This window comes from Trichomycterus rosablanca, chromosome 10, assembly GCF_030014385.1.
Source record: "Trichomycterus rosablanca isolate fTriRos1 chromosome 10, fTriRos1.hap1, whole genome shotgun sequence".
Classification (NCBI taxonomy): domain Eukaryota; kingdom Metazoa; phylum Chordata; class Actinopteri; order Siluriformes; family Trichomycteridae; genus Trichomycterus; species Trichomycterus rosablanca.
The window spans coordinates 28,560,384-28,582,269 of NC_085997.1; the positions used below are offsets into that span (position 1 = coordinate 28,560,384).

The 21,886-nt window shown below is 40.4% G+C and overlaps 1 protein-coding gene across 1 annotated transcript; it reads left to right on the forward strand.

Moving 5' to 3' along the window:
• Positions 1-4,519: 4,519 nt before the first annotated feature.
• pdk2a (pyruvate dehydrogenase kinase 2a) lies at positions 4,520-19,251 on the forward strand. Its single transcript, XM_063003077.1, has 11 exons — positions 4,520-4,711; positions 10,270-10,411; positions 11,570-11,641; positions 11,759-11,943; positions 12,313-12,402; positions 13,683-13,760; positions 14,012-14,088; positions 14,169-14,267; positions 15,100-15,207; positions 16,240-16,353; positions 17,077-19,251. Exons 1-11 carry the CDS (start codon positions 4,594-4,596, stop codon positions 17,218-17,220), a joined length of 1,227 nt encoding a protein of 408 aa, XP_062859147.1. The 5' UTR covers positions 4,520-4,593; the 3' UTR covers positions 17,221-19,251.
• The last annotated feature ends 2,635 nt before the right edge of the window (positions 19,252-21,886 follow it).

Here is a 21,886-nt window from a genome sequence, read left to right on the forward strand (position 1 = left end):
CATGAATTATCTTCAGTTGACCTGCCTCATAGTGAGCACGCACTTATATAAGAATGGATTTGGTCTATTACGAGGAAAATTTTGCTCTCCACAGTAAAACTGAAAACATAGGTCATTCAGTAATACAGTAGAAAAGGTTTCTATTGTTTTTGGGGGGAAAGGCCAGTTTTACCAGTTTTTATGTATTAATTCAAAATGACAGGCAGCTTTTTATTCATTTTATTGTGATCTAATTGTTCTGTGTTGAATGTACTTTTATTTTTTCCCCTGTAAGTTTTAATTTAATCTTTATCTGCTATTTGTATTCAACTTTAAAAATAGCAAAAAAATAAGGCTAATAAAGTGTGTGTCCCTAAGACAAAGAAACACTACAAGATCTATATGAAAATCTGACTATTTATGTAGTCGGAAAAGCTGCACTGATCTGCAGAGGCATCTGAGGCAGTTCTCCATTGTCGAACCAACATACTAAGCTCTACAAACTACAGTGATAGAGAAAAGGTCGCTGGTTAAAAGGTCCAGCATAGAGAAGTTCTTTGTTGGAAGGTACAACACAACCGATTTGTCCTAAAAAAAAAAAACCTACAAAAGGCACAAACAGACTGATAAGATTTTTTGCTGCTGGATGGAAGTAAGTCGAATAGGCCCAAGAGGTCATGTGATCTAATGACTTAGGCCTAGTGTGGTATTATCTGAAAACAGGATTGAACCATGGACTGACTCCAGTGAAAATCATTTAAAAATCTGTGATGTGCTGACCTCTCCTGGTATGATCGATCTTGTAGCCATGAAGAAAACCATCAAGAGCATAGGGATTAAATTAAAGATTCACAATATTAAATGTAGCCAATAGGTCCAAAGAAATGAGGACCGTTTCCTTGAAATATGAAGTACTCCAGATCATGTGAAGATGGTGTTTCTTTAAATTCTCAGCTAAGTATCCATGCTGGTTTAAGAGGTCATTTTGTCATTTTGCTGGTTTAGAAGATAGATATACTTTATTTGTCATAAATACATATACAGGTGTACAGTACAATTAAATTCTTTCTTTGCAGGGTCAGCCATTGTATGGTGCCCCTGGAGCACACGGGGTTAAGGGCCTTGCTCAAGGACCCGATAGTGGCTGCATAGCAGAGCCTGGATTTGAACCACCAATCTTCCAGTTGATAGCCCAAAGCCCTACCCACTAGGCTACTACTGTCCTGTCGGCAAAGTCAGTAAGATTAAAATTTATACATATTTATTCTTTATGTTTTTTTTTGTTATATATTGCTTTTATTTTATATATTGCTCAAGCCCAACTACCAGACTGCAATGGTAAATTTACACCTGATGTGTATATGGAGCTGGATTACACTATGCTGACCAGTGTTAAACACACTGCATTGGTAAATTACCACCTGATGTTTATACGGAGATGGATTACACTGTGCTGACCTGTGTTACACAGACTGCAATGGTAAGTTTACACCTGATGTTTATACAGAGCTGGATTACACTGTGCTGACCTGTGTTAAACAGACTGCAATGGTAAGTTTACACCTGATGTTTATATGGAGCTGGATTACACTGTGCTGACCTGTGTTACACAGCTGCAATGGTAACTTTACATCTGATGTTTATGTGGAGCTGGATTATACTGTGGTGACCTGTGTTTCACAGTCTGCAATGGTAAATTTACACCTGATGTTATACGGAGCTGGATTACACTGTGCTGACCTGTGTTACACAGCTGCAATGGTAACTTTACATCTGATGTTTATGTGGAGCTGGATTATACTGTGCTGACCTGTGTTACACAGACTGCAATGGTAAGTTTACACCTGATGTTTATATGGAGCTGGATTACACTGTGCTGACCTGTGTTACACAGCTGCAATGGTAAATTTACACCTGATGTTTATACGGAGCTGGATTATACTGTGCTGACCTGTGTTTCACAGTCTGCAATGGTAAGTTTACACCTGATGTTATATGGAGCTGGATTACTCTGTGCTGACCCGTGTTACACAATTTGCAATGGTAAATTAACACCTGATGTTTATACAGAGCTGGATTACACTGTGCTGACCTGTGTTACACAGCTGCAATGGTAACTTTACATCTGATGTTTATGTGGAGCTGGATTATACTGTGCTGACCTGTGTTTCACAGTCTGCAATGGTAACTTTACACCTGATGTTTATACGGAGCTGCATTACACTGTGCTGACCCGTGTTACACAGACTGCAGTAGTAAATTAACACCTGATGTTTATACGGAGCTGGATTACACTGTGCTGACCTGTGTTTTACAGTCTGCAATGGTAACTTTACACCTGATGTTTATACAGAGCTGGATTACACTGTGCTGACCTGTGTTTCACAGTCTGCAATGGTAACTTTACACCTGATGTTTATACGGAGCTGGATTACACTGTGCTGACCTGTGTTTCACAGTCTGTAATGGTAACTTTACACCTTATGTTTATATGGTGCTGGATCATACTGTGCCTATCAGTGTTACACAGTCTGAAAAGGTAAGTTTATACTGTGCTGACCTGTGTTACACAGTCTGCAATGGTAAGTTTACACATGATGTTTATACGGAGCTGGATTACACTGTGCTGACCTGTGTTACACAGTCTGCAATGGTAAGTTTACACCTGATGTTTATATGGTGCTGGATCATACTGTGCCTATCAGTGTTACACAGTCTGAAAAGGTAAGTTTACACTGTGCTGACCTGTGTTACACAGTCTGCAATGGTAACTTTACACCTGATGTTATACGGAGCTGGATTACTCTGTGCTGACCCGTGTTACACAGACTGCAGTGGTAAGTTTACACCTGACATTTATATGGAGCTGGATACACTGTGCTGACCCGTGTTACACAGTCTGCAATAAAGCAATAAGCCACGAGAGGCCGTGCGTTACTGGGATTTTAGCACGGGGATGACGTTTTTGGCACGACGCGAAGTGGAGTGCCTAAAACTTCTTTCCCCGTGCTAAAATCATAGCAGTAACGCACGGTCTCGAGTGGCTTATTGCTTTTATAAAACAGCGGTCAACATAAAATACAAGAAATACAACAATGTTTAATTCATAAATGTATTTATTGTGTATAAACTTACAATAAAGCATTCTTCCGCGACGCCAGGTAGTTCGATTAACAGTGTTGCTAGGCAACACGAGGGCGAAAATAACATTAACTTTTTCTTTTCAGTGGCGTATTAATATGGAATGATGTGAGGTGGTCCTAGGTGTACAACGGCTTCGAACGCGGCTCAGCCAATCAGATTTTAGGACCGGAACTATCCGTTTTATAACTGTGATTTTAGCACGGGGATGACGTTTTTGGCACGTCGCGAAGCGGAGTGCCTAAAACTTCTTTCCCCGTGCTAAAATCATAACAGTAATGCACGGTCTCAACAGGCTAGGCAACATGAGGGCGAAAATAACATTAACTTTTTCTATTCAGTGGCGTATTAATATGGAATGATGTGAGGTGGTCCTAGGTGTGCTATTTATCGGAGATTTTACAACGGCTTCGAACCATACCTGTCAAGTCTCCCGTTTTGTCCGGGAAACTACCGTATTTTACCCCTCTTTCCCGCCGTCCTCCCGTATTAGTATTTTCCCGTAAATTTCCCGTATTATATTATAATTTTAAAAAACATTCCTGTGCCTCTCCAAACTGAAATGTCACTAACCTCGCTGCTGCAAGTGGCAGTTCTCGTGAGGTTAGGACAGCGGGAACAAACCTGGAACAGGGAGAGATGGATGGATGCAAGGAGAGAGAGGGCATTCCTGCCAAAAAAGTAAAGACTGCATGTAAATATCTAGAGAAATGGGACATCGAATTTACCTTTCTAAAGAGGAGAAGAAAATAAAATGTGTTTCACTTTAAGCCAAGCAATGTGTATATATGCTGAAAATATGTAAAATAAATAAATGTGCTTCAATTCCCTTTTGTGTTTTCATTTAGGCTGTATTATAAGAATTACATATGTAGGAATGTCCACAGCATTTCAGTGTCAACAAAGGTAGGCTTATCAGATTCTGATCATCTAATTGTAGTTTGTAAGTGGTTCACAGGTGGTTATTTTAGATTTCTTGTAAACCTGTCTTAAAATGTAAGGGATACTGAACCTCGGTTGGGCTGGTGGGACGGCTCGAAGCGCACGGCGGAAAATTTCCCTTATTTTTAAATCCAAAACTTGACAGGTATGCTTCGAACGCGGCTCAGCCAATCAGATTTTAGGACCGGAACTATCCGTTTTATAATGGTAAGTTTACACCTGATGTTTACATGGAGATGGATCACAGTGTACCTACTACGTGCGTTGCATGATGTTCAAACGCATGACAGCCCCTCTCATGAACGTTCTTTAGAACAAATCCCGCCCTACTGTCTGATTGGACCGCGCTGGCTTTGAACTTCAAACCGAGAGCTGTGATTGGCTGCGGGTTTGATCAGGTTCTAGCCATTTTTGGGGTGAACAGAGCGGGTGGTCCGGAGTACTGAACACTGTGTCCTGTCACGCTGTTTATAAACACTGAGAGATTCAATACATCTCAGATCATAACTGAAGACTGATTACAGATTCACAATGAAGTTCGTCAGGTTTATCATGAAGAATGCGGCTCTGGCCAGCGTTCCTAATCACATCGAGCACTTCTCCAAATTCTCTCCGTCTCCTCTATCCATGAAGCAATTTCTGGATTTCGGTGAGTAAAACATGCTTTTAAAATGTAGCTTTTACTGTAAAGTGTGGACAGAAGCCATGGATATGTAATGCAGCTAGGAATAACATGCACTGCATCGATGCAATACATCCGCACCGCGTTGCAAGATGAGAAATAAATGAAAGAAACACATACATTCATAGCATATAAATCGTCCATATGTGCGTTGTGAATGTACCCATTGTTTTAAATATTATGATTCCACAATAATTTAGTTATAGAGACGTGAATAACTCCACACTTCCACGATCACAGGTTCATTCAGGCCATACGCTGCAGGATTGCATCATGTTGGCTACACCGTCACGTACAGCTGAACGATATATCGCTTAACCCTTTCAAAAGTGACCCAACTGAGTTTTTATTTTCTATATCTTTGCAATAAATTAATTTTGTCATTCAAGCTTCCATGAATTCCTCAATTAACTTGTTTTTGATCATCACAAATCCTTGTTTCAGTTTTATATTTTTTGCTTTTTTAATAAAAATCATTTTTGTATCACTACCCTTCTAATGCACAACATGGGTCAAAAATGACCCTTTTATATTTACTATGGAATTTGACAGAAACTACTGACATTTGTAAGTGTTTGTAGTCAAAAACATATTTACTGATCTTTTGAAAGATTAGGCCCTTGAATCTTAAATATGTCCAATACTATTTGCTTGCTAGCTGTTTACATATTCTAGTATAGATAGCTTTTATTAGCTAAGACAGTAAATACATGAATAACTGACTAATGTGCATATGAAAATATTCTTGAATGGATGAATATGGGTCATTTTCCACCCATGTTGTGCGTTAGAAGGGGTTTGCTTAGCTTGTGCATCAAAGGGTTAAAATCGCTGCACTTTGCACTACTGATATCTCCTAATATTTGTGTTGTATGCCTTTAGATCTATTAGCGTGAGGTTCTTGATTTATACGATTCATTAGATTTGTTTATTCATCCATTCATTTCATCCACACCACTATGGTCAGGGTGCTAACCAGAAACACTGGTGCACAAGGCAGGAATACAGTGTATCACAAAAGTGAGTACACCCCTCACATTTCTGCAGATATTTAAGTATATCTTTTCATGGGACAACACTGACAAAATGACACTTTGACACAATGAAAAGTAGTCTGTGTGCAGCTTATATAACAGTGTAAATTTATTCTTCCCTCAAAATAACTCAATATACAGCCATTAATGTCTAAACCACCGGCAACAAAAGTGAGTACACCCCTTAGTGAAAGTTCCTGAAGTGTCAATATTTTGTGTGGCCACCATTATTTCCCAGAACTGCCTTAACTCTCCTGGGCATGGAGTTTACCAGAGCTTCACAGGTTGCCACTGGAATGCTTTTCCACTCCTCCATGACGACATCACGGAGCTGGCGGATATTTGAGACTTTGCGCTCCTCCACCTTCCGCTTGAGGATGCCCCAAAGATGTTCTATTGGGTTTAGGTCTGGCGACATGCTTGGCCAGTCCATCACCTTTACCCTCAGCCTCTTCAATAAAGCAGTGGTCGTCTTAGAGGTGTGTTTGGGGTCATTATCATGCTGGAACACTGCCCTGCGACCCAGTTTCCGGAGGGAGGGGATCATGCTCTGCTTCAGTATTTCACAGTACATATTGGAGTTCATGTGTCCCTCAATTAAATGTAACTCCCCAACACCTGCTGCACTCATGCAGCCCCAGACCATGGCATTCCCACCACCATGCTTGACTGTAGGCATGACACACTTATCTTTGTACTCCTCACCTGATTGCCGCCACACATGCTTGAGACCATCTGAACCAAACAAATTAATCTTGGTCTCATCAGACCATAGGACATGGTTCCAGTAATCCATGTCCTTTGTTGACATGTCTTCAGCAAACTGTTTGCGGGCTTTCTTGTGTAGAGACTTCAGAAGAGGCTTCCTTCTGGGGTGACAGCCATGCAGACCAATTTGATGTAGTGTGCGGCGTATGGTCTGAGCACTGACAGGCTGACCCCCCACCTTTTCAATCTCTGCAGCAATGCTGACAGCACTCCTGCGCCTATCTTTCAAAGACAGCAGTTGGATGTGACGCTGAGCACGTGCACTCAGCTTCTTTGGACGACCAACGCGAGCTCTGTTCTGAGTGGACCCTGCTCTTTTGAAACGCTGGATGATCTTGGCCACTGTGCTGTAGCTCAGTTTCAGGGTGTTGGCAATCTTCTTGTAGCCTTGGCCATCTTCATGTAGCGCAACAATTCGTCTTTTAAGATCCTCAGAGAGTTCTTTGCCATGAGGTGCCATGTTGGAACTTTCAGTGACCAGTATGAGAGAGTGTGAGAGCTGTACTACTAAATTGAACACACCTGCTCCCTATGCACACCTGAGACCTAGTAACACTAACAAATCACATGACATTTTGGAGGGAAAATGACAAGCAGTGCTCAATTTGGACATTTAGGGGTGTAGTCTCTTAGGGGTGTACTCACTTTTGTTGCCGGTGGTTTAGACATTAATGGCTGTATATTGAGTTATTTTGAGGGAAGAATAAATTTACACTGTTATATAAGCTGCACACAGACTACTTTTCATTGTGTCAAAGTGTCATTTTGTCAGTGTTGTCCCATGAAAAGATATACTTAAATATCTGCAGAATTGTGAGGGGTGTACTCACTTTTGTGATACACTGTACAACCTGGTCAGAGTGCCAATCATCACAGGGTTACAAACATTCACTCATTAATTCACTTATTCATTCACTCACTGTCAATTTATCATGTGTATGCTTTTAAAAGTGGGAAAACCCGTGCAAAATCATTGTACTGGGCAGCACCCACTCCACCAGCTGTGATACCCTGATATATAGGGCAGTGATGGCTCAGTGGTTAAGGTACTGGACTAGTAATCAAAAGGTTGCCGGTTCAAGCCCCAACACTGTTGGGCCCCTGAGCAAGGCCCTTAACCCTCAATTGCTCAAAATTGTGTTCAATCATACCTGTAAGTCGCTTTGGATAAAAGCGTCTGCTAAATGCTGAAAATGTAATATATATTTTAATGCTGGAAAACACTGTACAAGGTGAGAGTTCATCACAGGACTACAAATATTTACAACCAGAGACAATGTCAAGTCAAGTCAAATTTATTTATATAGTGCTTTTTACAATAGACATTGTCTCAAAGCAACTTCACAAAATCCAGGACCAACAGATACAAAAACCCCTGTTGAGCAAGCCGAGGGCGACTGTGGCAAGGAAAAACTCCCTGAAAATTACAGGAAGAAATCTTGAGAGGAACCAGACTCAGCAGGGACCCGTCCTCCTTGGGTGGTCTGGAGAATACTTTAAATGAATAAGATTTACACAAATCATACAAACAGAATTCAAATGAACTAAAAGTTATAACTAGCAATAATAAATAAATAAATAATAATAGAGTTATTATTCAGTCCAGTCTGTAATAAAGTCTGTAGTGAGTTCTTGACATTCTTGGTGCAAACGCGCCAGGATCCGACACATCCGGCAGGAGCAGCGTTGTTGGCACGGCAGTCTCGACTTCATTCCTTAACCTGGCGCAGGTAAACAGGTTTCCATCAGAAGGATCTCGGGGTAAAACAACAGAAACTGTAGTTAAATATGTAAAATGCGAGTTGAGAAAAATATCAGTTTTACACAGAGTTTTAGACTCCGGCAGCTCTAATTATTACAGCATAACTAAAATGTAAAGCATGTAAAGCAGCCTTTTCACTATCTAAGAGTGCTTGGATATAAACCCACACAGACACAGTGGAGCAGCACGGTGGCTCAGTGGGTAGCACTGTCGCTTCACAGCAAGAAGGCCCTGGGTCCTTTCTGTGTGGAGTTTGCATGTTAGATAAGATAAGATAAGATAATCCTTTATTAGTCCCACAGTGGGGAAATTCACATTGTTGCAGCAGCAAACGGATAGTAAAGCACTCAGTAAAAAAATATAGACAATAAGAAGTACAATGTGTAACAATAATAATAATAATAAAAAAGTCAGAATAACTAAAAATAATTACAAATAATTGCACTTGGGAAAAAATATTGCACTGTAATAATTTCACATGGGGAAAGTTGCACATTGTTATGAATGATTTAAAGTGTGTGTGATCTTTCTGGAACAGTGCTGGTTATACAGTCTAACAGCAGCAGGAAGGAAGGACCTGCGATACCGCTCTTTCACACATTTGGGGTGAAGCAGCCTGTTACTGAAGGAGCTACCCAGTGCTGCCAGAGTCTCATGCATGGGGTGGGATTCGTTCTCCAGCATGGATGCCATCTTGGCTAACATCCTCCTGTCTCCCACCACCTGCACTGGGTCTAAGGGGCTCCCCAGGACAGAGCCGGCCCTCTTAATGAGTTTGTTCAGTCTCTTCTTGTCCGCTGTAGAGATGCAGACATGTTCTCCCCATGTCTGCGTGGGTTCCCTCCGGGTGCTCCGGTTTCCTCCCACAGTCCACAGACGTCCAAGTGAGGTGAATTGGAGATACAAAATTGTCCATGACTGTGTTTGACATTAAACTTGCGAACTGATGAAACTACCATTTCTGTCATGAATGTAACCAAAGTGTGTAAAACATGAGGTTAAAATCCTAGTAAATAAAAAATGGGTAAAAACCCATGCAAAATCAAACCCAAGTCCCCATTACCCACTGTACTGTGCAGCACCCATTCCACCAGCTGTGACACCCTGATAAATTTATTTAATGCTGGCAAACACTGTACAGACTGGCAGTAAAAGGTGGCAAGAATGGTCAGTGATTCTCATAATGCATCGTAATTATGTAATTTGCCCCAATATAAGGTTTTTCTTTGTTTAATATTGTATCGAAGATTGTGTACTTTGGGTAAATATGGTAGTTAGTTCATTGATTAGTTTGTCTAATTTACTAGCTAGTTAATTTAAAGTAAATATTTATTGAACAGTGACGCTGTGAGTAACAATTTTCCCATACTGCAAACTATCATGCCAGGCTGAAAGATATCGGTAAACTCTGAGTACTCTGAGAATGCAAAATGAAAATAACTATTCAAATCAATCAGTCATTTAGATTCTATGCAGTGACTTTTATGCATATATAGTTTAAACATATATAATTCATAAAACACCATTTTAATATGTTTTCAATACAGTTTAAGTCTGGAGAATTTACTGAACAACAGTTTCCTAAAACACGGGGTCAGGATGATCAAAGATTGGATCCGTATAATTAGAATACCCATTTAGTTAGGGCTGTATGATTAAATCTTACCATTGCCTTGTTATATTGATGTAAACTGTGGCTACCCTGACCCAACTTGGATGTTGTTTTGGATGTTGTATCACATGATCCTGTGTTTACATGTCACATTATTATGTTCAGTGTTGATTTGTCAACATTGGATACGTGCCCATTGCCATGTGTAGCAGTAAAACTGCTATCTATATATTGCTCTTTCCATATTGAGCAGCCATACCAGCCGAACTCCTCCATGTGTTTAATCTGCTGAGAGAAAAGAGCATTGCTTAACCTTGTTGTTATTAAATCCTATGTTGTTATGAACCAGGTTCCACCAATGCGTGTGAGAAAACTTCCTTTGTCTTCTTGAGGCAAGAGCTGCCTGTGCGTCTGTCCAACATCATGAAGGAGATCAACTTACTCCCCGACAGATTACTAACCACTCCATCTGTTCAGATGGTTCATAGCTGGTAAGTCAGAAAACACGCCAGATCACAACATTAATGAGAGTTCTGTTAGGTCTGACGTTGCAGACGTTGGGGTTATATATACTGTAGAACAGGTTTAACACAAGTAGTAAACTGTCCACCGCTCTGTCTGAAACCGAGCCAAACAGTGTCAGCGTGAGTGCCGTGTGATGTCATGAGGGTGAACTTTGCCCTACTTTTGTGTAGTTTGTGAGGGTTGGACTGTGAAACTCCTCCAACAGGGTTTTATTGCTTATGCGAATCCTTGTTTATGCCTTTTCTAAAGCTCACTCATCAGGATGTATTTTAAAACTATTTATAGGCTTTCCACTTTCAACTTATTTTGTCCTTATTACAATGTTTTGTCATTTTCGGCATATATGCAGCAATACAATAACTTTATAAAATGTGACAATATATAAAATTGTAATAACGGTTGTATTTGATCTGATATGCTTTCTTTTGAGGGTGCAAGGTACATACTGAGACGGAATAAGCAAAATAAACATTCTAAATACATTAAAATTACATACACTGATCAGCAATAACATTAAAACCACCTACTTGTTTCTACACACTGTCCATTTTATCAGCTCCACTTACCATATAGTTGCACATTGTAGTCCATCTGTTGCTCTGTAAACATTGTTCCTGTCATACTTTGTTACCCATCCATCTATCCATGGAAAGAACCATATATAGGAACATCACTGACCAAATGTTATTCAGGTGGTGGGCCATTCTAAGCACTGCGATGACACGTACATGGTAATATCATGGTAGTGTATCAGGTACAGCAGTGTTGTGTGGATTTTAAGCATCTTAAGGTCAGTGCTGGCAAGGAAACCAAAATGAATAACAAACAGTATCAGTTTAATGCACAATTTAACTTTAACTGTATGTTTACAACCAGTGTTAACAACAGTATGTTTGTTGGACTATTGACCAGAAGGCATAAATGCATTTATACCAGTACAACACACACTACCTCAACACCACCATGTTTGAGAAAGGTCCACCACCCAAATTACATCTGATCAGGGGGTCTCATAAGGGTCCCGTTCTCTTCATGAATGAGATACAGTATATAGAGGAGTATACAGTGCTTGCTTTTGCCTTTTTTAAGGTCTTAGTTTAAAATAAACATTTCTTGATTCTCAGGTATGTTCAGAGTTTGATAGAGATCCTTGAGTTTCTGGAGAAAAGTCCTGAAGATCACAGAGTTCTAGAAAAGTAAGTAAAGTGTTATTAAATAAATCTAATCCTAGTTAAAACCTAACAAGCCCTCATTATTCATTCATGGTTTGAATGTTATTTATTGTCTTCAATCTTATGTCTTCTAACCCTCAGGTTTGTAGAAGCACTGGTTAATATCAGGAACAGACACAATGACGTTGTACCTACGATGGCCCAGGGTGTGATTGAGTACAAAGAAGTTTTCGGTCAGGACCCCCTTACTAATCAGAACATCCAGTACTTTTTAGATCGTTTCTACATGAGTAGAATATCCATACGGATGCTTATCAACCAGCACAGTAAGTAGCAGATCTACCACACAGGAGGCATCTTATTATATATTTGTTACATTAGTTTTGTATTCTCTTGATACATTAAAATACAATCGTCAAGCTTCTTAGGATAAAAAGGCTGTTTTTTATATCATCCGAATTATGAGTATGAAGCTTTGGGCTCATTTAAATATTTGATTCATGCTAGAATACTGTTTGTGTGGTGATTAGCATGTTTTACTGTATAGGTTCTGCCTTCTTGCCCAGTGTGTTGGCCCCAAATGAATTGTGCTAAGAATGTAAAACTGCATATTTTAAAATAGATGAGGCATTAAATGGGGGGTCATTATCAGAACTGTTTCATATAATCGTTTAAATGTCATTCTTTTCTTACAGCTCTAATATTTGATGGCACCACAAATCCTGTTCATCCCAACACTATCGGCTGTATTGATCCTCACTGCAAAGTGGCTGATGTTGTAAAAGGTATAGTGTATTTTTGTTCCTGTCATGTGGTTCTAAATAAGGCTTATGTCAGGAGTTTAAAATGTTCTTATTATGAGTCAGTGTGCTGTTTAATTAATAGTTACATAAGTGAATAGAACCCAGCTGTAGGAAAACAATGAATGTTACTGGAAGACAGCCAGTGGGACTTAGTACTTTACATGGGGTGAAGCGCAGGGCACATAAGGCTATCCCACAAGTTCCTGCTAGGAGGAAATGTGTCTCCCTCGGCCTTTTAATTTCTTTTTTTAATTTTAAACTTCCGCTGTGTTGTTGACCTTGTGCTAATACAGACACAGACAGGCAGTGTCTAATGGGGAAGGGTGGTTGAGGGGCATCCTTATTGTTGCTACTTCTGCTGGCTGGTCAAATGGGAAATACACCAATCAGCCATAACATTAAAACCACATTGTTTCTACACTCACTGTCCATTTTATCAGCTCCACTTACCATATAGAAGCACTTTGTAGTTCTGCAATTACTGACTGTAGTCCATCTGTTTCTCTACATACATTGTTAGCTCCCTTTCATGCTGTTCTTCAATGCTCAGGACCCCCACAGAGCAGGTATTATTTGGGTGGTGGATTATTCCCAGCACTGCAGTGACACTGACATGGTGGTGGTGTGTTAGTGTGTGTTGTGCTGGTATGAGTGGAGTTTTTAAACACGTCACTGCTGGACTGAGAGTAGTCCACCAACCAAAAGATGATTGGGTGGAAAATAGAATTGGAATTTGATTTATGTAGCTATTTCTTCCTCTGTTTAATGATTGGGACACATTTGGATATTTCAGTTTCCTTCATTATGGGTTTTTAAAAGATATATATGACAGGATAACGACTTAAATTACACATTTGGTTAATAATAATAATAGTAATGTGGTTTATTTAGACCCTTATTTTATTTACCTTTGCAGCAGTGACAGTTGTTAGTACATTAAATGATGGTCTCTTACTTAAGTGTGGTAAGAAAACCCCAACTGACAGTTCATATTGAGAGCAAATTTGCCCGGATGGTCATATTAATTACAGATTGGCCGTAAATTAAAAGCTACTGGGATATGGGTGACCTTGTACAGAGTTAAGCAAGCTGTAAATCACTATGGATCCCAGTTCCTGCATTTTCTTATCCATATGATCAGCCATTTCCAGTATATAATTTTAAATAATTTGTGGATGTGAACTTCTGACCTTTTCTAATAATTCGCTTACAGAAAAAAAATACTCCATTAAATCTATTCATTCATTGTTTTTGAAATCTAGATGCCTTCGAGAGTGCCAAGATGCTCTGTGACCAGTATTACCTCAGTTCCCCCGACTTGGTGCTGCAAGAGCTCAACAGTGAGTGTGAGATTACAATGTGCTGATTTCATAAATAAATTACATAACAGTTCTCAGCAGAGTACAAAACAAGTCAAAGTTCTACAGTTCATGTTTACTCAAGTTCTGCTAATCAGGAGATGACGCACACACTGAATATAACAGACTGACCAGAACTGTATTGACTCTTGATATCAATGAAATTAATATTTTGTCAGTAAAAAAACACAAGTTAAATAATTACATATTACTTTTTTCTGTTTGTCATGCAGTCAACATCAGCAATGAGCCTATCAGTATTGTGTATGTGCCTTCTCATCTCTACCATATTCTGTTTGAGTTATTTAAGGTGAGCATTATCCTATCTCATGCCATCTTTTAAAACCAAAAAAAGGAACAATTTTGACGACAATGTTTCTCTTTCCTTAGAATGCAATGCGGGCAACCATTGAGAACCATAATGAAAGCGCCAGTCTGCCACCTATTGAAGTAATGCTTGCTATTGGCGGAGAGGACCTCACTATCAAGGTTGGTTGATATCATTTGTTATATGTAATGCTCTGTAGGAGTTCATAATATGGCAAGAGAATCAGAATTGAAGCTGTATCCACTTCCGTTTCTAGCAGGTGTATCAAATCAATTATATTAAATAAATTATGGGGATGATGGGTACGTTACAGCGTGTCTGTGCTCTGATCTTATGGGCATGGAAAAACAAGCGTCCTATTCACAGACCATCCAACTGGTGGTACATTGGTACATTCAGTATGAGCCAAACGTTCTCATCAAATATCAGTGCATAACCTTAACAAATGGGTACAAATTTCCACAGGCAATCTGCAAAATCATAATGGGGGCTGGTGTGGGGTTCCACATTAATACAAATTAATGGCTTTAACATTGGAAGTCCAACCTCACCATGGTTAAGTGTCCACATACTTTTGAAACTTTAGTGTAGCTACAGGCCCCAAACTTCCTTAATCATTACTGTCAGGACCATAATTAGGAAGTTCATAATTCTTGAGAAAAGCCTTCCCAGGGGAACAGGTGGTTGAGGGATCAACTCCATATTGATGCCTATGCTTTTGTAATGGGATGTCCAACAAGCTTTTTGGCTGTAAAGTGTATATCAGGTTTGCATAATGCTTAATCTAAACACAATACAGTGTTGGTGTCCAGTCCACACCTTTATTAATCAGTAATAGACTCAATAGACTTTGGTTGATGTTCTTAGATACTATCTGTCATTCAGAATTCTACTGACCCACTAAATCTAAACTAAGTTCTTCACATACGACTATACTTCTGATCCACACACCTGCTGTTATTTAATCCAATATGTTCTTCCTTGTATTTACAGATGAGTGACAGAGGTGGGGGCGTGCCCTTTAGGAAGCTGGAGAATCTTTACAGCTATATGTATTCAACGGCTCCAACTCCTCAGCTTGGCCAGCAGCGAGCTCCTCTGGTAAGACTGGCTTCAGTTCAAAGCTTTTTGTATTACGTTTATTAGAGAAGAAAATAGAACCCCTACAGAGAATTACAAGTTTTCAATTACAAGCCTTTATTTGTCATATGTACATACAGTATATGTACATGTGTACAGTACAATGAAATTTCTTTGTATATCCCAGCTTGTTTGGAGGCTGGGGTCAGAGCACAGGATTAGCCATTGTTCGGCGCCCCTGGAGAAAAGGGCCTTTCTCAAGGGCCCATCAGTGGCAGCATGGCAGAGCCAGGATTCAATCTCTTAACCTTTTGATTGAAGCTTTACCCACTAGGCTACCACTGTCCTACTAAATGGGGAAATAAATACAAAGTAACATAGAAATAATCGAACAAAAGACAATATCCGCAACCCGCTGCGGAGAACGGTGATAGAACAGGGATAGCCTAGTAATGAGAACTGGACTTACACCCCCCTTACACAAGCCAAGTTCTCGAAAAGCAGGGCAGAATGGAAACTTTCTGCACCACCCGGGACCCTCTACCAATCCTTTTGTGGTTTTTGTCAAGTCTTAACTGGGGCATTCCACTTTCCCAGTGTTTTCCTCTCACGAAGCCTTAAGAAAACAACAGAATGCTGACAATGTGTCAGCGAAAACCAGAGCAAACCCCGCGATTTGGTATCACAGCTTCAAGAGAAAGTAGGATGCCAGCTAATGCGCTGAGAAGCCGCGATATGTAAGAAAAAATACACCTGACCAAACAGCGCTCATGACACAAGGGTAATTGTCAGTCCTGTGATTCTCAGTGCTTATGTCCCGGGCTCCCCCTACCAGCCAAACTTGGTCACACAGAGAAGTCAATGCTAAAAGATTGACAGATCAAGCACAGCTGGTCTGAACCCTGGCGTGAAGCAGTACAAACAGGTTGTAGAATCTGTATGATAAACGACAGACCTAATGTTCACACTCAACACTCTGCTCACTGTTATTTACAGTGCACATTGTTTTACTACGTGCTCCATGGCACTCAACGCCTTTTCTTTTGTCAACAGGCTGGCTTCGGTTACGGGCTGCCAATCTCTCGTCTCTATGCAAAGTATTTCCAGGGAGACCTCCAGCTCTACTCTATGGAGGGCTATGGCACTGATGCAGTCATTCATCTTAAGGTACATGAATCTTTATTTTATAAATGACATAGGCAGAGTTTAGCCTTGTCTCACACTGGTGACTGGTGTAAATAGATAGTAAACATAGACATGGAGATTTACAGCATTTAGTGGATGATTTACTCTGATCAGCCATAACATTAAAACCACCCCCTTATTTCTACACTCACTGTCCATTTTATCAGCTCCACTTACCATAAAGAAGCACTTTGAAATTCTACAATTACCGACTGTAGTCCATCTGTTTCTCTGCATACTGGACCACCACAGAGTAGGTATTATTTGGGTGGTGGATCATTCTCAGCACTGCAGTAACAATGACATGGTCAGACACAGCAGAGCTGCTGGAGTTTTTAAATACCGTGTCACTTGAGCACATCTAACCAAAATCTGCCAATGGAAATTTGATGCTGTGGGCTCGCTGTGTATTTAAATATTTTTTAAATAATCATAGTAATAAATTATTTATACAAACTGTTTAATCCTGGTCAGGCACACGGTAGGTTCAGTGCTCTGAAGAAACAGGTCAGGGCAGCTATACACCCTGGAAAGGGTGCCAATCACAGGGCATGAAACACTCACACATTTACTTACTGAGGCCTAGAGGGAATTCAGAGGTGCCAATGTACCTTTTGCAGGGAAACAAACGTTCAGAACCCTGAGGTAGCTCTCCCAAAAAGAACATCATGTGCAACTTCACCTTAAAATGTGTGTTTTCCGCAGGCTTTATCCACCGACTCTGTGGAGAGGCTTCCAGTATATAACAAAACAGCCCTGCGCAACTACAAGATGAGCCTGGAGGCAGACGACTGGTGCGTCCCCAGCAAAGAGCCGCTGGACCTGGCAGTGTTCCGGCTGGGCAAATGAACGGTCAGAGTCTCCTGACTCCAGTAACAGCCAGTTTACGCACTGGTCTGCTCACATTGGGACCAGAGAGAGCAATACAGTGTCTGCCCGTAGCCAGACACTCACCGAGCGGCAGTAGATCGTCTCTCATAGATTTAGTTTCTGCATGCCATGGCTTTGTTTCAAGATCATAATGACACATAAACAGTTTTTGATTTATGCCACAGCGTTATCTGTAAAATGAGCATGCATTAGTGAGAGTGCCAGCAAAGGAGGCCAGGTTAAGAAATTTACGAGCCTCTTTAATAGAAGGTGCTATGCCATAGTACAAGTGTGGGAAAGCTTGGGCTGCTAGATATGTTAGCGCGCAGACGGAGGGTGAAACGATGCCCGTTTGGATGGTGAAGTCTGTGTGTAACATCTGAAAGGGGAAAATTTCAAGGTGCAGACAGAAAGGCCCTAACAGACAAACCGCCTGGGTAATAGACAAAATATACAAAGGCAGTCTATGAACGTATATTAGAAGAACTTGAATTCATTACAACTGCTTGATTCAGACTTGCATTCATGCAGACCCTGATCTGCTAGTGGGTTCAATTTGGTGAAAGCACATGCAAACTTAATAACATCCACCAAAATGTGCAAACTGCTTTACTAACCAAGAGTGCAGAAGATTAGCAAAATAACACATTAGTGTCGGGGTGTATTCAAGCAGCTTGATTAAAGACGGGCGTGTGCAGAGGGATGAGTTAGGAAAAGTGTGTGTGTGTGTGTGTAAACGGCAGGTACTAATTTAATACCGTTTGCACAGATTTACATGCAGCTTGAAAGAGACTATAGGAAAATAGATTATAGCTAAACAGTGTTTAAAATAATGAAGTAATAATACATCGTTTATCCTGCAACACAGTTTTGTTCCAAAGGTCTGAACAGGACTAGTCATGCGGGACCAGACATTTTCCTTGTGTGTCGCTTTTGCGAAAACAAATTTCAGACTCGCACACCCACTTTTTTAACCCCTTATCCAATCAGAGTCGTGGGGGGGGGGTTGGGTGCTGGAGCCTATCCCAGCTTTTTCAGTGGGCGCAAGGCACACAGTAACACCCTGGACGGGGCACCAGTCCATCGCAGGGCAGACACACACACATACACTCGCCCATTTACCTATAGGGCATTTTTGGACTGTGGGAGGACACCGGAGCCTCCGGAGGAAACCCACGCAGACACGGGGAGAACATGCAAACTCCACACAGAAAGGACCCGGACCGCCCCGCCCCGCCTGGGGATCGAACCCAGGACCTTTTTGCTGTGAGGCGACAGTGCTACACACTGTGCCACCCTACTTGTAAAACTTTCAAACAAAAGTGTCTTTTGTAGGACTTCTAAGAATGTCTTTACGCCCTGCAATTATTGCGTGCCAAACCAGTGTTTGAGCTCTGAACTTGACACGGTTGAGAATGGAGAATAATTAGTACACAAAAATGTATGTAATAATTTTTTATATTATTTTCTCCAGTTATTTTTAGTACCTGTTAATTGTAATATTAGGTAGGAAGTACAGTATATCTACAAAAACATGCCAAAACTGGATCTTATTAGACTAAGATGAAAGGATGGATGAAAAAAATGTCCAAAAAAAACAAATAGTTATATTTAAGTATAGAGGAGGACCACATACACAGACCAGAACTGATAACCTCAGTATTCATGAATCACATGTGTGATTTAATAAGAAGGTATTACATTTTTCTCATGCTTGTGCCTAATTCTCATGAGTTAATGTTTTTAATTATTGTATGTTATATTTAAACATACTTTTGGCCAGTAAAAGATTTCTTTTTAAACACTTAAGTGATTGTGTGAAACATTGATTATTATCTTAAACCCTTAAGTGTGATTTGTTGTGCATTTTACATCTGTTTAGATTTTGTATACAGGTTGATTTTGTATACACTTTTAAGTTGACTGAGAGTTCTATTTTGTAATAAAATATAATTCCATTGTATCTGAGAAATGAAAATATAATGGAAATAAACATGACATTTCATTGCATCTTTTGCCTGGTCAATTTATTTCCTGCTTCTTCATAAGTTTAAGCACTACTGTATTCACCTTTTAGATGCATTTTTCCCAGCATTGTACCAACTTTTTAATGCCATCAGCAAAAATGTTTTGCACCGCTGCTTTCACATCATCGCATGAAAATCTTCCCCTTAAAGCTTCTCTGAGCATCCAAAAAGGTGGAAATCAGATGGTGCTTAATCCGGACTATAAGCGTCTTTCAGACATGACCAATTACTACTCCCATCCTCACCATTTCCAACAAAAATATAAAATATATGAAGATCCTTCATATTTTCCTTATTGATTACATTTGCCTGAACGTCAAATACTGTGTTATCACCCTCCAGCCATCATGTTACCATTGATTACATGGTTTGTTTGTTTATTAGGATTTTAACATCATGTTTACACACTGGTCACTTTCATGACAGGAACGGTAGTCACTCATTACACAAGGTTCATCAGTTCACAAGGTTATATCGAACACAGTCTTGGACAATTTAGTGTCTCCAATTCACCTCACTTGCATGTCTGAACTGTGGGAGGAAACCGGAGCACCCGGAGGAAACCCACGCAGACACGGAGAGAACATGCAAACTCCACACAGAAAGGACCCAGACCTTCTTGCTGTGAGGCAAGTGCTACCCACCGAGCCACCGTGCCGCCCTTGATTACATGTAATGATAAAGCAGTCGTGCTTTCAGATTATTTTAATTGGGGAAATCCAGACTGGGGGCATGTTGTTCTCCAGATATTCAGCTTTTTTGCCTTTTTAACAGCAATTTACTGTACTTTATATTCTAATGTGTCTAAGGGTTTTTATAAACAGATCAACATATGATTACCAACAAACATTTGTCTGTTTAAACTTAAGTATTTTACAGTTGGATGACCAGTCATTGTTTTTTTTTTATGGATTCTTACAAACAATTCATTTAGATTCTACTAAAAACTATCAAACTATAAAAACTATCAGACATAATGACAATACAAATATGTACTTTTTGTTATTGTTTATATTTAGTTTGGAATATACTGTGCCTTAAGGCCAAACCTTCCTGAGAACGCCTGGTCTCATCCGATCGCAGAAGCTAAGCAGGGTCTGGCTCAGTCAGTACTTGGATGACAGGATAGTACTGTCACCTCACAGCAAGAAGGGCCTGGGAATCCACCTGGGAATCAAACCCAGGACATTCTTGCTGTGAGGCAACAGTGATACACACTGTGTTTTCAATCATTTCTGGTTTAATTTATTCCCAGTTCTGTAATTTTGGTCGGCATGGTGGCTAAGCAATGTCGCCTCACAGCAAGAAGGTCCTGGGTTCGATCCCCAAGTGGGGCGGTCCGGGTCCTTTCTGTGTGGAGTTTGCATGTTCTCCCCATGTCCGTGTGGATTTCCTCTGGGAGCTCTGGTTTCCTCCCACAGTCCAAAGACGTGCAAGTGAGGTGAATTGGAGATACTAAATTGTCCAGGACTGTGTTCGATATAACCTTGTGAACTGATGAACCTTGTGTAATGAGTAACTACCGTTCCTGTCATGAATGTAACCAAAGTGTAAAACATGACGTTAAAATCCTGATAAACAAACAAACAAATCTGTAATAATTTTTTTTTTCTTTATGCATTTTCTCCCCTTTTTCTCCCTTTTAGCGTGTCCAATTGCCCGACTGCGTCATGCTTCCTCTCCACCAATGCCGATCCCTGCTCTGATTGAGGATAACAAAGCTAACCCACGTCCCCTCCGACCCGTGGGCAGCATGCCGTATGCATCTTATCACCTACGAGTGCAGTGCAGCTCAGCACTGTCTATGGAGAGACACACCCTGACAGCACTCTTTTCCCATCTCTGTGCAGGCGCCATCAATCAGCCAGCAGAGATCGTAATTGCACCAGTCATGAGAGAGAGACCCCATCCTTAGTCCCGCCCATATCTGAACAACAGGCCAATCATTGTTCATGTGGCCGCTCGGCCTAGCCGGCAGGCAGAGCTGAGATTCTTTACGATGTATTCGAGATCCCAGCTCTGGTTCCAGCATGTGTTTTTACCGCTGTGGGGTAGGGGAAGGGTTCACAGTATGAACACAAAATAGTTAAAAGCTTGCACACAATTATTGTATTGTTTATTTGTTTATTGACTCTTGGTGGATGGGGGAAATTGGGGTCTAGTATCTAGGTAGAGATGAATACTGATACACCATATCTTAGAGTACTGAGGTAGGCCTAATTGTATTTCAAAGTGTCACATGCTGGACGTTTGCCCAGTAAGGCAAAGGTTGTAGTCTCCACCAGTAAACAACTTTGTTCAAAAAGGGTAACAGGAATTAAAGAGAACGTGATGCCTTACAGTGACTGGATGGAAAAATACATTGACTAGGACTCCTAAAATAGACAAGAAAAAGCGATAGTCCTTCCAAATGAGAGGTCTATGAAGAGAGACAGAGAACAAAGGTCAATAAATAGTTCTCAGTAATTGCAGTTTAATGACGTGTTGCATGATTAACTCCTGAACTGACCATTTAAGAGAAATCAATGAAGTGCTTTAGCTCATATTTCAGGACATCAAGTACTGGACATCATATAGTGTATACCCTGGTGATCTACAGGTCCTTCTCAAAAAATTAG